General features: G+C 46.7%; 1 protein-coding gene across 1 annotated transcript; it reads right to left on the reverse strand.

The window, feature by feature from the left end:
• Positions 1 to 268: 268 nt before the first annotated feature.
• On the reverse strand, positions 269 to 7,183 carry NKX1-2 (NK1 homeobox 2). Its single transcript, XM_044299843.1, has 2 exons — positions 6,413 to 7,183; positions 269 to 1,208 (listed from the first exon to the last, which is right to left on the reverse strand). Exons 1-2 carry the CDS (start codon positions 6,567 to 6,569, stop codon positions 628 to 630), a joined length of 738 nt encoding a protein of 245 aa, XP_044155778.1. The 5' UTR covers positions 6,570 to 7,183; the 3' UTR covers positions 269 to 627.
• Between the last annotated feature and the right edge of the window lie 8,591 nt (positions 7,184 to 15,774).

Raw genomic sequence — 15,774 nt, forward strand, 5'->3', positions numbered from 1 at the left:
AGGCGATCCCATTCATTTCTATGGGATCACCATAACTCTGCAGCGGCAATCCCATTAATCTCTATGGGATCACCTCTACTAGCCGTGACCAGTGTAGCCCTAGCCTTAGCAACAGGGCCTCAACAGATACTTTTATCATTTAATGTACAACCTTGCACACAAGTTTTAGGCTTTAATATTAATAAATGTATATTTACAAATGTCAACATTTTCAGAATTAATTTTGAAAATAAAAATCAAGTCCAACAACCTCTTAAATATGTAATAGTCTTCCTCTCGCTTACTGCTCTGTGGCCCTGAAATGTCTCGTCTCGTAGGCTGACACCATTCATGATGCAACTCTACTGTAGCCCCATTAAAGCTGAAAGAGATCGTCCTTCTCACACGACAAGAGGGCAAATGATGGAAAATATGGGTCGATTGTCAATTCAAATATATTTTAGTGTCTTCTAGAGGTATGACAGAAGCAGTCCATTCACTTGGCAGCCCCAAAGTTTGAAACGACAACTTCCAACATGACCACTAAGGCACAGAGGTTGGCAGTTGTAGCATCAGAAGAGCTTTAGGATCCACTTGGAAGAAGAGGACGATGGTTGGGTGGGCTTATACCTTATACTTCTGGTATCATCAGCGGGCAGGGCCATAGAAAGATGCCATGCCGACCGAATTTACAAGCTGGGGAAATGGGCATGCTAGCGTAAGTGGTAGACTGGTAGAGGAAGGAGAGAAGAAAAGTCTTGGGAATGGAGGCAAATGGTGACTTGTACTGGGATTGATGTGAGGAAGCTGTGCTGGGCAGGGGTAGGATGAGAATGAGGGGATAAACTGTTGGCCAGGACTCCTTGGACAAGTGCCACATCCTCTCCCTTCTGAAATTCCTGGTGGTTGCTGCTTCTTCCACTTAGTTCTCCTGTTCTGGAACCAGATCTTGACTTGAGTCTCCGTTAGGTGAAGAGTCAATGCCAGACTCAACCTCTCGCACACTGACAAGTAGCGGCTACTGCGGAAGCGACTCTCCAAAGCCACCAGCTGTTCATAAGTGAATGCAGTACGGGCCCGCCGGGGCTTAGAACTGGCCACAGGAGGTCTGAGGTCTCTCTGAGCCTCGCAACTTTCTGACTTTTCTTCTTCTGATTCCTTGTTCCTGTGTGCAGATGTTCCAGCTTCATCTCTTGGTCCAGGAATAAGATCTACAGAGGAGTCCACATCTGTGATTTGTAGAAAAGGGACAATCATGAGTACATAAAAGTGGAACGTACAGGAGCACAAAGGTGAAGAATTATGCAAAAATGTGATAAGTTGTATCTGCAATTTTAAACATATGACATGTAGAACAGTGTAACGTATAGGCACTCCTCCAAAAACATATTTGCTCCGTGTATACCATTCCATCTGTAACCTGTGGCTGTTAAAGTCCCAGCATGTTTTAAAGGCATGAGGAGACACCCAGGTCACAAGACAGAAAGGAGACCCCTGCCATAGCAAACCATTTGATGCATATTCACAGTGCACGCCTCCTGGCAATATCCTAAGTTCTCCAACTCTGAGAACTCGCCCGCAAAGTAAATTTAATTGCAACTACTGATATGTAGTAGTAGCCATCAGTAGGCTCACATCCCCATTCTTAGAAAAATGAAGAAAAAAAAACTACAATAAAAAAAAAACTGTGTGACACAATCTGTAATGGATGCAAATATTAATTGGGATTGTCTCACTTCATCAAATGCCAGAGAAAGTTATCAGAGGAAGTTAATGCAAGGCACTTACTAATGTATTGTGATTGTCCATATTGCTTCCTTTGCTGGCTGGATTCATTTTGCTGTCACATTATTATACACTGCTCGTTTCCAGATACAAAATTGTCATAAAAAGCTGACAGTGTATCTGTTTTTAATGGCTCTTTTTTTTCCGCTGTTGTGTGAATTTAGCCTTAGGTTGTATAAGGTCATGTTCACATTGTCAGTGTTTGATCAGTACAAGGTGGCTGGGACGGGAGCTGCTGGCTATGCATGCTCCCACTGTCCCGGCCACCAGAGAGGTCGGTGCCTTATAATGTGCAAGCACGACCACCGCTGCTGGATTGCAGAATGGTCATAACTGCTGGAAACGAGCAGTGTATAGTGTGACAGAAAAATGAATCCAGCCAGCAAAGGAAGCAATATGGACAATCACAATACATTAGTACATGGCTTGTATTCAGTGGCGTAACTAGAGTTCTATGGGTTCCAGGTCAAACTTTGGATTGGGGCACCCCACCCCCATTACCCCGCCCCCTTTTACCTTTTTGCCCTCTCTCAATGTATATATTTCATTTTGTGCCCCCCTATGTCACTGTATATATTTAATTTTTTGCCCCCCTCTCTCACTGTATATATTTCATTTTTTGCCCCCTCTCTCAATGTATATATTTCATTTTTTTGCCCCCTGAGTAATGAATGATTTGCTGCCAGACTTTCAGTGCCCGTCCTGCCCTCATATGACCCCCCTTTCTGAATCCAGGGTTAGGTAGTTAATTATATGCCGCCACTGGTCTTGTGTAGGTGCCCCCTCTCCCCCCAGTATGAAGCTGGTGTGGACAAACATAAAAAAAAAAATACTTACCTACTCTGTTCCGCTATACGCTCTCTGCGGCACCGCGGCACACCATCCTGTGACCCCGGGAGACCCATGACCTCAGAGCCGGGTCTCGCACTGTCACAGAATGAATTGACAGTGTGTGTGAGTCTTGTGGCGCAGCACCGGGCGGAGAGGGTATGGGCGGGTTCAGGACGGTATGGGCTTTGTTGGGGATGTGCGCAGTAGCCCAGATGGTGACTGGCCATTAAAAGCACATGCGGGGCTGCGGGCCCCTCTCCTGCCAGGCCCGGTTGCACCCTCTGTGGCCGCGATCATCACGACCCTGCTTGTATTAACTTTCTCTACTTGATAAATACCATTTGCTGAAGTGAGACATCCCCTTTAAGACTATAACTAAAATCCAGGTATTAAGTAGTGCAGTACCTAATTATAACACTAGGTGGCCACAGTACTCATGTACACAGTACTCTCATGTTGGTCTGGGAGTGTCAGGCTCTGTTCAGTGAAAAACGGATAGTTTTGCACACAAGTAGAATCAGTTTTGTCTGTGACCGTGTTCAGTGTTTCAGTTTTTTCCACACAAATGCATTTTTCACGCACATCTCCTAGCAACCATCAGTGAAAAGATATTGCATCTAGATGTCTTTTGTTTCTCACGCAAGCCCCATTCACTTCTATGGAGCCAGGGCTGCGAAAAAGCACAATCCAGAACGTGCTGTGATTGTTCCTGAACGCAGAGATGATCAGTGATAAACGACGCTCTTGTGCACAGATCCACTGAAATGAACGGGTCAGGATTCAGTCTGGATGCTGTGCGTTCACTACATTCATGTATACATGTTTCCCCCAGAGGTAAGCGGCGCCAAAGCTACCTGGCAGTCAAACAGTTAAAGCGGTTATCCGAATTCTAAAAGAGCCCCTCCGTGAATAGCGGCCGTCAAAAAATAGGACATGTCCTATTTTTAGCCGGTTTTTAACGGCCAGACCGACCCCACCGAGATCAATGGGCCGGTTTTTATTGGGCATTTAGACAGTGCACCCATCTATCAGCCATTAAAAACGGATGCAAAAGGGCTGTTGCAAACGGAACTGGTCTGTCTCAACCAGAAAGTGGATGCAAAATGGCCTCAAAAAACAGACAGCATATCCATTTTCAACTGCCAAAATGCATCTATTCTGCACCGGACCTTCCGGATTGTGGACCCATTCAAATGAATGGGTTCACATCCGTGATGCGAGGTGAACATGGCTGGGCAACGGCTGTGTGCATGAGCCCAAATACTGATGAAAAACACTGACCAAATACTGACAGTGACCTCAGGCAGCAGATTGGTTGCAGAGACTGTCCCATTCATCTGCATGGGGCTTGCAAAAACGCATACCGTATATATGATGCAGAAACAACCCCAGGCACATGTGATCCAGTGCAGAACTTTCCGCAACAAATCTGCCGCTTGTGAATATACCCTAACTAGGCCTCATGCACACGTTGTGTGTTTTGCAGACCGCAAATTGCGGATCCGCAAAACACAGATGGCGTCCGTGTGCGTTCCGCAATTTGTGGAACGGCGCGGGCAGCCATTAGTATAACTTCCTAATCTTGTCCGCAAAACGGACAAGAATAGGACAGGTTATATTTTTTTTGCGGACCACGGAACGGAGCAACGGATACGGAAAGCACACCACGAAGTGCTGTCCGCATCTTTTGCGGCCCCATTGAAGTGAATGGGTCCGCATCCGGATGCGGACCAAAACAACGGTCGTGTGCATGAGGCCTTAGGCAGAGTTCTGCACCAGAGCCGTGCCACGGGTTAGCGGGCAGGTTTAAGAGACTGGGGAAGATGGGGGCGGCCCGCTGTGGCTGTTGCCTCAGGGCCCACGTTACCTACAGGTGACCTTGCATGGCTCTATGAAAACTTTATTTTTCTACTTCAGATTTTATTTCAAGTTTGACCTCATTAAACACCTGATTTTCAGACGATCCAAAGACCAAGTTCTATCCAAATCCCTACGAAAACATGGAATGGCATGCTGTGACTTGTAGTTCCACACCGTCACATGTGCATCTCCCTATATACAGTGCACACCTATTGTGACCTGTGGCTCTGACATGAAGTAGACAGGGCGAGCACAGACTGGCGGGTTTTATTAGCCAGGCTCATGAAGATGAAATTGCCGGCGTCCGTGCCCTGACGAAGTGACCGTCCAGTCATTAGATCGATAGTTGTCATCTCTCTAATACAGGGTCTTCTCGTCAGACAGGAGGCCTGCGCTCAGAGATAGGCAGCCACCAGTAATGGGATATTGATCACTGCCAGGGACAAGCAGTCTTACAACTAAACCTACTTGCCCCTGCTTCCCATAGGGGCCAGAGCAATTACTGGGGCCCCAGCCTCTGAGTCTCAGCATGTCTTATTAATCTCCTTATTACCCTATGCCTGGTGACGTCATCCCGGTGCAGGGGTTACGGTACAAGTGTCATTAGGATGTTATCGGTAACCTGATAACTGCTGCGCCAATTCTTAGCAAATGGTACATAGTGGACTAGACTTACAGGGTCCTGCATGCTTCCTATAGGCAGTATTTGGGATGGGATGCAACTCGTCCAGATGTTACCTCCTCATAAGTGCAAAACCGATTTAGCGTATCGGACATAAAACTGAGGCAAAGGTGTCCAAACACACCCTCTTCTATAAATGAGTCCATTACATTGACGTACAACAGGCTACACTAAGGCCCCTATTTACACGAGCGAGTTTTCCGTGCGGGTGCGATGCGTGACGTGAACGCCTAGCACCTGCACTGAATCCTGACCCATTCATTTCAATGGGTCTGTGTACATGAGCGGTTTTTTTTTCACGCATCACTTGTGCGTTGCGTAAAAATCGCAGCATGTTCTATATTCTGCGTTTTTCCCGCAGCCCTGGCCCCATAGAAGTGAATGGGGCTTCAGTGAAAAACGCATCGCATCCGCAAGCAGTACGTTTTTCACTGATGGTTGCTAAGAGATGTTGTTTGTAAACCTTCAGTTTTTTATCACGTGCGTGAAAAACACATCAAAACGCATTGCACCCGTGCGGAAAAAACTGAACAACTGAACGCAATCGCAGACATAACTGACTGAACTTTCTTGCAAAATGGTGCGAGTTTCACTGAACGCATAAGGACCTAATCCGTCACGCTCATGTGAAAGGGGCCTTAGATACATCCTGTCCATAGTGCCCACATAACCACACCTATAGACGTTTGTCCTATAGATCAGGATTTATAGCCTACTAGGGCCACCTCCTATTGATAGGGCAGAAGTTTGCAGACACAAGTCTTGACCTCAATAACCCAATCTTCTGATATTCAAATACTCATGGTTAAACCACATAATATCAAAGAGGTTCTGCAGCGATTGGAATGATTTTTCATAGTGAATCAGGTGAGTAAAACTGCTCTAAACAAAGAAAATTAACAACTAGTGACCAAAAATGTGAAACATTTTCTGACCACCGAAATGGGTCATTTTGTCGTCAAGGGTGCACTGATTGTTGCTCAAAATCCCTTGTCACAGATCAGACAGTCCCAATGATCACATTGTCCCATCACTGCTTGAAAATGCAGTGGTCAATTTGTCAAGCTTTGCCTCTCCAGTTATCAAGAAACTGAAGGCAAAGGATGCTGAGACTTATAGTCCCCCAAATGTTTTAAGCCTCTGGTCGTCTATTTCTTTAAAAACAAAACAAAAAAATATACATATTTTAACTTATTAAGAAGAAAGTAAATTTTTTGAAGATGGAACCTGAGAAGATCATCATCTTCTCTAGCTTACAAGTATACCAAATCTCACCTGTATCTTCTTCCTCCGTCTTACTCTCCTTAGAACTCTCACTTGGTTTCTTGTCCTTGGCTTGACTTAAGATGTCCACAATGGAGAAAGGCGTATGGAGATGTTTCGGAGTAGAGTTCATTTTTTCGTCCCCACTGTCACAATTTAACATTCCCATAATGTTCCTGATGATATCTGATGTGTCCTACAGGCAGAAACCAGAAAATCTCCCAACAGCCTTCGTGCCTTGTGGATGGATGAGACAGTTCTCCTTCATCAGAATGAGCCAGGACAGGGGTAAGAGTCCGAGCAGCCCCTCAGTGTCTCCTCTGTGTGATGACTACTCTTTATGTGAGGTATGAGCCTCTGGCTTAGTGGGCATCCCATGGAGGAGGAGAAAAGCAGCCAGAAGAAACAGAGGGGAGGAGAAGACACTAAACTGGAATGACAACAAGCAACAAGACGAGGGGAGGAGAAGTCTATTTATCTTTGGTACCCAGTTCATTTATTTGTCCTCGGCGTCCTACCATTGTGCTCTTTCATAGCCAGAATTACCGCGCACTTACACTACTCCATCCTGTAATTCTGCTCTTTCATCTCCCATCTGCCCATCATCTCAATCATCTATTTAATTCCTCATCCATTTGGCCTCACTCTTCAAATTAGTATTGGTTGGTTAGTTATAATGTGAATTTCAAGGTAAAGATTAAAACAGACATTAACGGATCATTGTTCTCCGGTTACAGATTGATGTGGGTTTTAAATAATTCACAAAGAAAACAAAACAGGAGAGTAATCGCGGTCACATCGCGTAGAGACGAGACCTTCATCAGGCTTTACACTGAGGGAAACGGATGATGCTGTATGTATCCAGTGGTGGACATGTTTTTGGAAATTTTTCTTTTCTTTTTCAGAATAATTTGAAACATTTTATCCATTTTCACAAACAAGTAAGGCTACTTTCAAGGATCTCAATGCCGGAAAAAAAAACTTTTCCGTTTAGTCCGTTCTGTCTGGATTCCGTTTTGTAACCGGACACAAAGCCGCTGCAAGCTGAGGTTTTGTGTCCGGTCATAAAGACGGAAAAAAATTGATCCGTCACTGAAAACAATGTAAGTTGATGTTGACGGATCTGTTTTTTGTAGGACCCGGATCCATCACCCATTGACTTTCAATGTATTAGTGACCGATCCGTTTTTTTTAGGTTTTGATTTCACACAACCGCATCCTAACGGAACGGATGCATCCTGGTGTGCAAAATCAAAACGGATCCGTATAATTCCGGTATTTAGATCGTCTGCCGGATCTCATTACCGGAATTAACAACGCAAGTGTTAAAGTTGCCTATATTGTCATGCTGCTACTTGAAGCTTGTACTTTTTTATCCTTTGCTAGATATGTGCAAATAAACTAGTCAACTTTAAAGTTTTTTTTCAGGATTTAAAGGGGTATTTCCATCCCCATTGATGGCACATCAATATCAGATCGGTGTGCGTCCCAGAGACCTGCCCTTATCTCCAGAACGGGGCCCCTAAAGTGAAGGAGAATGCATCGCCCATGCGTGGCTTGCTCTCCATTCGCCACTATGGCACTTCCGAAAATTAGCCGAGAGAGCTTGTTTGGCTATTTTTAGAAGTGGCGAATGGAGAGCAAGCATGGCCTCCATTTGCCGCTATGGGACTACCAGAAACAGCGAAGCCAGCGCTCAGGTATTTTCAGAACTTCCACGGCTGCTTTCTATCAAAGTGAGCTCCACATCTGCTCATGGGTTGTGTTTGGCATTGCAGCTCAGTTCCATTGAAAGAAATAGGAACGAGCTGCAGTACCGCACACAGCTTGTGGAAAGATGTGCACTTCTTTGATAGAGGGGGGGGGGACCCCTTTAAAGGCTATAAACAACTTCAGGCAGTTTTTTAAATTGCATTTTACTTATTTTGGGCTAAAAATCATTGTCTCAATCGTTCTTGCTAAAAAATTTCAACAGTTTCTGTTCTACAGCCTTCCCTTTCAGTGACGCTGCAGATCGCTTGCCTTCTCTTTTGCAGAGACTTCATCAGGCAACCGAGGGCTGTATGTTTAGCCCTTATCTCTGAACTCCTGACAGCTCTTAAAAGGAGTCTGTCACCTACTTTAGGCTACTTTTACATCTGCGCTTTGTATTCCGGTTTTGAGATCGAAATTTTAAGAAATATTCAAATTACTTGCAAGTGCCCAGGGGCGTTCCTCACTGATGCAAGTGCCATGCCCTCCGGAAACTGCCGTTGATCTCTCCTCCTATGTTTCCCTGTAAGCTAGCCCAGGGCCCTTACATGACTGACTCTGCTCATTTCCCTCCCAGGCATATGCCATACACCGCCCACCGCGGGCAGCTGCATCCGTGACCTGATTGCATGGCATGAATGGGCCCAGCAGTGAAGTGAGCTGGCGCAGGATGTCAGGCACCATACACATTACAGTATCCATCTTGCAGTCTGTAGATCCGCAAAATAGGGATGTGGTCCATGTGCTGTCCTAATTTTATTTGCGGACCCATTGTTTTCAATGGGACCTTGCCAACATTTTGCGGGCATAGGTTTTGTGGTACGGACATATGTATGCGGAAAGCATACGGATCTGTGCGCTTTCTGCACCCGTATGTCCGTTCCGCAAAGGGATAGAACATGTCCTATACTTGTCCTCAAAATGCATTGACTTTAATGGATCCGCAAAACATGCAGATGCAACATGGACCGCGTCTGTTTTTTTGCGGCTCCGAGATTTGACAACCGTAAAACGGAGGCGGTCGTCTGCGTGGTGCCTAAATCATGTAAGCAAAATACGTGGTACTATCCAGAACACTTTCCAAAGATCAGCTTCCTGAAAGACTACGAAGAACGCGGATTTACATCTAATATGACTCCATCGCTTCTCCCTTTCTCCGTTTTCATTACCATTTCTTATTTCATATTTCCTTCTGTCTTTATCGTCATCATCATTAATATTCTGTCCCTGTGCAGCCTTTAAATTGCTTTGATCCAGGGTGTGTATCACCCCCGACCTGTCCTGATGACTAGAGCAAGCTGAAATCAATACTCTCAGCGTGTGGCTTGGCCTGATAAGGCAGCGCTGCGCGGTTTGGCCTTCAAAGGTGCGGCCGGTTGGATGCATTATTACACACGGACATCAGCACCCAGAAACTGGCATCGCCGAGCCGGGACCTACATGAAGAATAGTAATCAGCTTTCCAAAGCCTGGACTGTAAGTCAATTAAAAGCCACCTGACGTGGATATATGGTCACCTACCGTATTACATCCTTGCACCGCCTGCATAGCCAAAAGGTGGAGGCGTCTTATTTCTAGGATATTTTAAGTGAAAAATACATGTTAAAGTAGATGTTTACAGGCACCTTTGAGGGGAATTTTTTTATCACTGCATTTTACTCAATTTTGTTTTATTACCATGAATAATGTAAAAAACAAACAAAACCACCCATCATATAGTACATGAGAATCTCTTTCTATCAAACTAGGGGACGTGCACTTTCTCAGGGGGCATGTCCTTTCTGGTGGCAGTTGAAGGATGGAACTGAGCAGGTGCTTCCATCCCAGGACAGAGAAATTAGAACAAGAAGAGCAAACAGCAGGTGGCGCTATACAGATAGATGTCATTGAATAACTCAGTAGCCATCATAAATTTTTAATTCCATGCAATTACAAAAGTATTCAGATCCAGGTGCGGGTTTGAAAAATGTAGAATATTTTTCATGAGACAACCCTTTTTAACATTTTCTGCAGTTTTTGTCTTATCTGCAGTCACTTTCTGTTATACATTGAGTCCCGTCACGTTGTTCTTGTATTAGTCTGGAATATGGTCATCAAAGAATAAATGGTGCTATATTATCCTGCTTGAAGGCTTTAGGGTAAGGCCACAAGTTGCACAGGCGTAACTGAGCACTGCTCACGTCAAACCGCATGCTGTCATGGTTTTCGGCCACAGCACGGACATAATGCAGGCGTCTAATGTGACTGCAGCAGTCTATAATATCACAGTCTGGATGACCGCATATGATGTATAAAGCTGGACACAGACACGAGATACCTATCTGCAGATGATTGGCAGATCCAGATTGTTGTCAGTCCCGTGTGCACTGCCACCACAGACATTGGACTGTCAGCAGATCTCACCACATTCCCTAATTAAGCTGGATCTACTAATGTCTACGGCCGGAGTAATGGTGGGTACACATCAAGTTTTTCCCATCCTTTTAGCATATACAAAAAACGTATGCCCCAGACGGATGCCATATAGTGGCATCCGTTCACCATAGAGTTCCATTGTAAAAAAAAAAAAAAAACGTACTTATTTTTTTACCAGACTGTGCAGGATACAAGAACGTGGTGAGCTGCGTTTTTGTATCCTTTTTTTTTGTTAACGTATATGTCAACCGGAGGCATAAAGCGTGATGTGAACCCACCCTAAGATGCCTATACACATGGGATTTTGATCAGACACAATGCGAACGATCCCACCAGCAGTAATATAGGCTAGACCAGTGATGGCGAACCTATGGCACGGGTGCCAGAGGCGGCACTCAGAGCCCTCTCTGTGGGCACCCGCACCCTGGAAAAAGTCTATGGTGTCCCAATATGCCTTAGACTTTTGCTACCATTAATCAGCGCAGGGGTTACTATGAACAGCACAGGCAGCGCACTGAATTAGGCGGCTATTATAGTGATGAAGTACATGAAAGATATAATTCATTCATATAGTTACATTGCCATGTTGGCACTTTGCGATAAAAAAGTGGGTTTTGGGTTGCAGTTTGGGCACTCGGTCTCTAAAAGGTTCACCATCACTGGGCTAGACCGATCAGGGAGTCCGTTTAAATAAAAGTTGACACCCTGGGGCCCATGGAGAAGTGGCAAATGATCGCCCCCATTCGGCCGATCGTGCCATATATTTCTACTCTCAGCTAACTGCAGCAACCACGGGGGAGACGTCGGTCAGGGGGTCCCTTTAAGATGTTATAAGAGTTTTTGTCGTAACGCCAGTTGCATTTCAGCAACGAGGGACTTAGTCCCCCTAAGTAGATGGTGATGGTGGTACCCAGGTGTAGGAATGCCAGAGTGGTGTAAGGGTTGCCTATAATGTCCCTTTAGGTGTTGTTGCGGTGCACGTGTCACGGTGCTCCTGCCTGGATATCTTGGAACCCCAGGCGTAGTCGTCTGCAGCAGTGCAACTAAGGTGAATAGTTGATGAAGGGATAGTGAAAGAAATGGAGTCCAGACTTGCATTAACATTGGAAACAGCTTTACTTGAATAAACTTGCATCAGAGGAACAATCTTCCAAACTTTATCTAGGTTACCAGCAGGCTGTGGCTTAAGTTCTGGCAGGCAAACACATTCTGCTCTGCTACATCTGTCATTTTATCTAGCTCTGCTGTGCTTATAGGATTAAATAGAAACTTTTCCTTTCTGCTGAACTTTACTTTCTGTAGTCTGACTCTGTGTTTATCTTGTTCTGGATCTCTATCTTTCTCTTTGTCTTTATCCAGGAAACCTTTCCTCATGGCTTCTAAAGCTCTTAAAGGGGTTCTGCACTTTCATTTAACTGATGATCTATCCTCTGGATAGATAATCAGCTTCTGATCGGCGGGGGTCCGACACCCGGGACCCCCGCCGATCAGCTGTTTGAGAAGGCAGCGGTGCTCAAGTAGCGCCGCGGCCTTTTCACTGTTTTTGCTGGAGCGCCGCTGCCTTCTCAAACAGCTGATCGGCGGGGGTACCGAGTGTCGGACCCCGCCGATCAGAAGCTGATGATCTATCCAGAGGATAGATCATCAGTTAAATGAAAGTGCAGAACCCCTTTAACTTTTCTCTCTCTGGTTCCAGCAGAGCTGATGATGCTCTGCTGTCCTTGGCAAGGCCCATCCAACAGGGACGAGGGCCTGCTGCACACCTCTCCCCTTGCAGGGGGTAGACTAGACTCCTTCTGCAGGGCTCGTCCAGCAGGGACGAGGGCCTGCTGCCTTCCCCTTAGAGGAGCTAGGTTAGACTGCCTTTCACTAACTAAACTCCTCCCTCTCTAGAGAGGGCTAGAATGGAACATTCCAAGGAAACTAGCTCTGCCAAAATTGCCGCCATCTTCTGGTGAACCGGGCACATTACAGTTTAACATAACATTTGCATAGAATTGCAAGACACATTGTGCAGGATCTGGAAATCAATACATAAGATGACATTGGGTCTAGGGCTGCAGTAAACGATTATTTTAGTAATCGAGTATTCTATCGATTATTTTTTATGATTAATCGAGTAATCTAATTAAGAAAAAATGAATTAATAGACTCATAAGACCCTCTGCCATTAGACCCCACCACCCTTCGTTCCCCACTGTGCGATCAGCCCAAGTTCATCAGTTCCCCCCAGTGCCATCATCTCCGTTCCCCCCAGTGCCATCAGCTCCACTATCCCCTAGTGCCATCAGCATTCCCCCGTGCCATCAGGTCCGTTCCCCCAGTGCCATCAGCTCTCCCCCACCCCAGTGCCATCAGCTCTCTCCCACCAAGTGCCATCAGCTCTCCCGCACCCCAGTGCCTTGAACTCTCCCACCAAGTGCCTTTAGCTCTCCCCACCCCAGAGCCATCAGCTCTTCCCCACCCCAGTGCCATCAGCTCCACTCCCCAGTGCCATCAGCTCTCCCCCACCCCAGTGCCTTGAACTCTCCCCACCCAGTGCCTTTAGCTCTCCCCACCCCAGAGCCATCAGCTCTTCCCCACCCCAGTGCCATCAGCTCCACTCCCCAGTGCCATCAGCTCTCCCCCACCCCAGTGCCTTGAACTCTCCCCACCCAGTGCCTTTAGCTCTCCCCACCCCAGAGCCATCAGCTCTTCCCCACCCCAGTGCCATCAGCTCCACTCCCCAGTGCCATCAGCTCTCCCCCACCGCAGTGCCATCAGCTCTCTCCCATCAAGTGCCATCAGCTCCACACCCCCAGTGCCATCAGCTCTCCCCCACCCCAGAGCCTTGAACTCTCCCCACCCAGTGCCTTTAGCTCTCCCCACCCCAGAGCCATCAGCTCTCCCCACCCCAGTGCCATCAGCTCCACTCCCCAGTGCCATCAGCTCTCCCTCACTCCAGTGCCAAGGTTGCCTCTTGGAGTGGGAGCTACTCTAAATTTGGCGTGGCACTTCCTGGCGACCGCCCGCGCCACAGCTCCGCACCAGCAGGCAGCGGGATCCAGCCGCCAAACAGCACCCCTGCTAGAGTAGGTCCCACTCCAAGAGGCAACCCTGGAGCGGTGAGTGGGCATATGCCTTTTGATCAAAAAGTCCACCAATGCCTCTTATATAGCATGCAGTATAGGGGGCCGTACACTAATTATTGCGCTGAGAAGCGATGTTCATTTTGCTGAGAAGCAGTTATAGATCAAAGCTAAGCTTGCGGATGTGCGATCTAATTCTCTTTTTTCTTTTTTGAATCATGTATTACATAACCATGCATAACATTTTTGTGCATAAAATCAGATGTGTATGGCTAGCTTAAGGCTCCATTCAGACGCCCGTGAAGTGTTTTGCGGATCCACTGATTCGCAAAACAAGGACAGCGGCATTGTGCATTCCGCTATTTGCGGACCGCACATTGCCGGTACTAATAGAATATGCCTGTTCTTGTCCGCAATTGCGGACAAGAATAGGACATTTTCTATTTTTTTTCGGGAACGGAATTGCGGACCCATTGTGCTGCCCCATAGAAATGAATGGGTCCGCAATTCCATTCCGCAAAATGCGGAACATTGTGGTTCGATGCCCAGGCCCTCCTCTCTACCGCTGGCCGGGTACATAATCAGCTCTCAGTGATAATTAAAGAGGTTGTCCGGGCTTTTTAATATTAATGACCTATCCTCAGGATAGGTCATCAATATCAGATTGGTGGGGGTCTGACACCCAGCACCCCCGCCGATTAGCTGTATGAGGAGACAGCGTGCGCAGTGCGCTGCTGCTGTCCCATAGACATACAGCATCAGACAGGAAGACAAAGGGGAGATGGCACTTGCGCACTGCACGCGCCGTCTCCCTGTACAGTTGATCGGCAGGGATACCGGGTGTCAGACCTGCGCCGATCTGATATTGATGACCTATCGTGAGGATAGGTTATTAATAGAGATGAGCAAATTGAAGCTGACGAAGTGGAATTCGATCCGAATTTCATGAAAAATTTGTTTTGCACCGAAGCCGAATTTCCTTGCGCTTCGTGTTAAAGGGAGTCTGTCACCACATTTCAGCATATTAGACCGATCAAATAGGGTTATATGATCCACCCAGAACTTAAAAACGGTACCTTTGTTGTAGAAAACAGACTTTTCTTTTTGCCGAAAATGAACTTATAAGATTATGTTCTGAGCCCTCTCAAGTGCCCAGGGCGGTCTCTCAATCCTCGGAGCCCCAGGCAGCACCTCCTAAACGGCTCATAACCCCGCCCTCCATGCGCCTCTGCCCGCCCGTTTACTCCCCTCCCCTGTCCTTTTCCACTGCGGCTGTGCGGTCCAAATCGTAGCGGGCGCATGCGCAGTAGGTATTGCGATGCCCTGCCAGGAGCGGGCATCGCATTGCGCATGCGCCCGCTACGATTTGGACCGCACAGCCGCAGTGGAAAAGGACAGGGGAGGGGAGTAAACGGGCGGGCAGAGGCGCATGGAGGGCGGGGTTATGAGCCGTTTAGGAGGTGCTGCCTGGGGCTCCGAGGATTGAGAGACCGCCCTGGGCACTTGAGAGGGCTCAGAACATAATCTTATAACTTCATTTTCGGCAAAAAGAAAAGTCTGTTTTCTACAACAAAGGTACCGTTTTTAAGTTCTGGGTGGATCATATAACCCTATTTGATCGGTCTAATATGCTGAAATGTGGTGACAGACTCCCTTTAACGAATTGCATTTTTTGCTAAAATGGCTGCTACATGTGTCAGGACATGGAGAATGGAACCCTGGGAAGGCGGGATCACCCATAATGCCATGCATGCAGCCAATCATCAGCCAGCCAACCCTGTGATGTCAGGGGCCTATAAACAGCAGCAGCATCTTAGATTCAGCCATTTACCAGTGTACTTATCGCAGGGAGAGACGTCAGCAGGCGCTAGGGACAGCGCTCGGAAAGACCTGATTGTTGTGGAAAAGCGATTTATGAGTGTAGGGAAAGGATAGGGAGGAATCGTTCCACAGCATTTATGTAGAAAAGGGTTTAGTAGGGGAGGTTACAGCCTGGGTAATAATATAAAAATATATTCGCCGTTCAGCATTGCACTTATCTGTTGAAAAGCCTTTTGTGTTGTGTAAATTAGGGTCTAATTGCCGTTCAGCGGTGCAGTGATATATTCTAAAGCCCTGTTTGCTGTGTATTAGTGGTGA

The sequence above is a fragment of the Bufo gargarizans genome, chromosome 6 (assembly GCF_014858855.1).
Source record: "Bufo gargarizans isolate SCDJY-AF-19 chromosome 6, ASM1485885v1, whole genome shotgun sequence".
NCBI lineage: Eukaryota > Metazoa > Chordata > Amphibia > Anura > Bufonidae > Bufo > Bufo gargarizans.

Coding starts and splice junctions, on each gene's coding strand:
- NKX1-2 (XM_044299843.1), bottom strand. CDS start 6,569: ATGGGAATGTTAAATTGTGACAGTGGGGACGAAAAAATGAACTCTACT. Junction 1,209..6,412: donor GACGGAGGAAGAAGATACAG/GTGAGATTTGGT, acceptor TACAAATCACAG/ATGTGGACTCCTCTGTAGAT.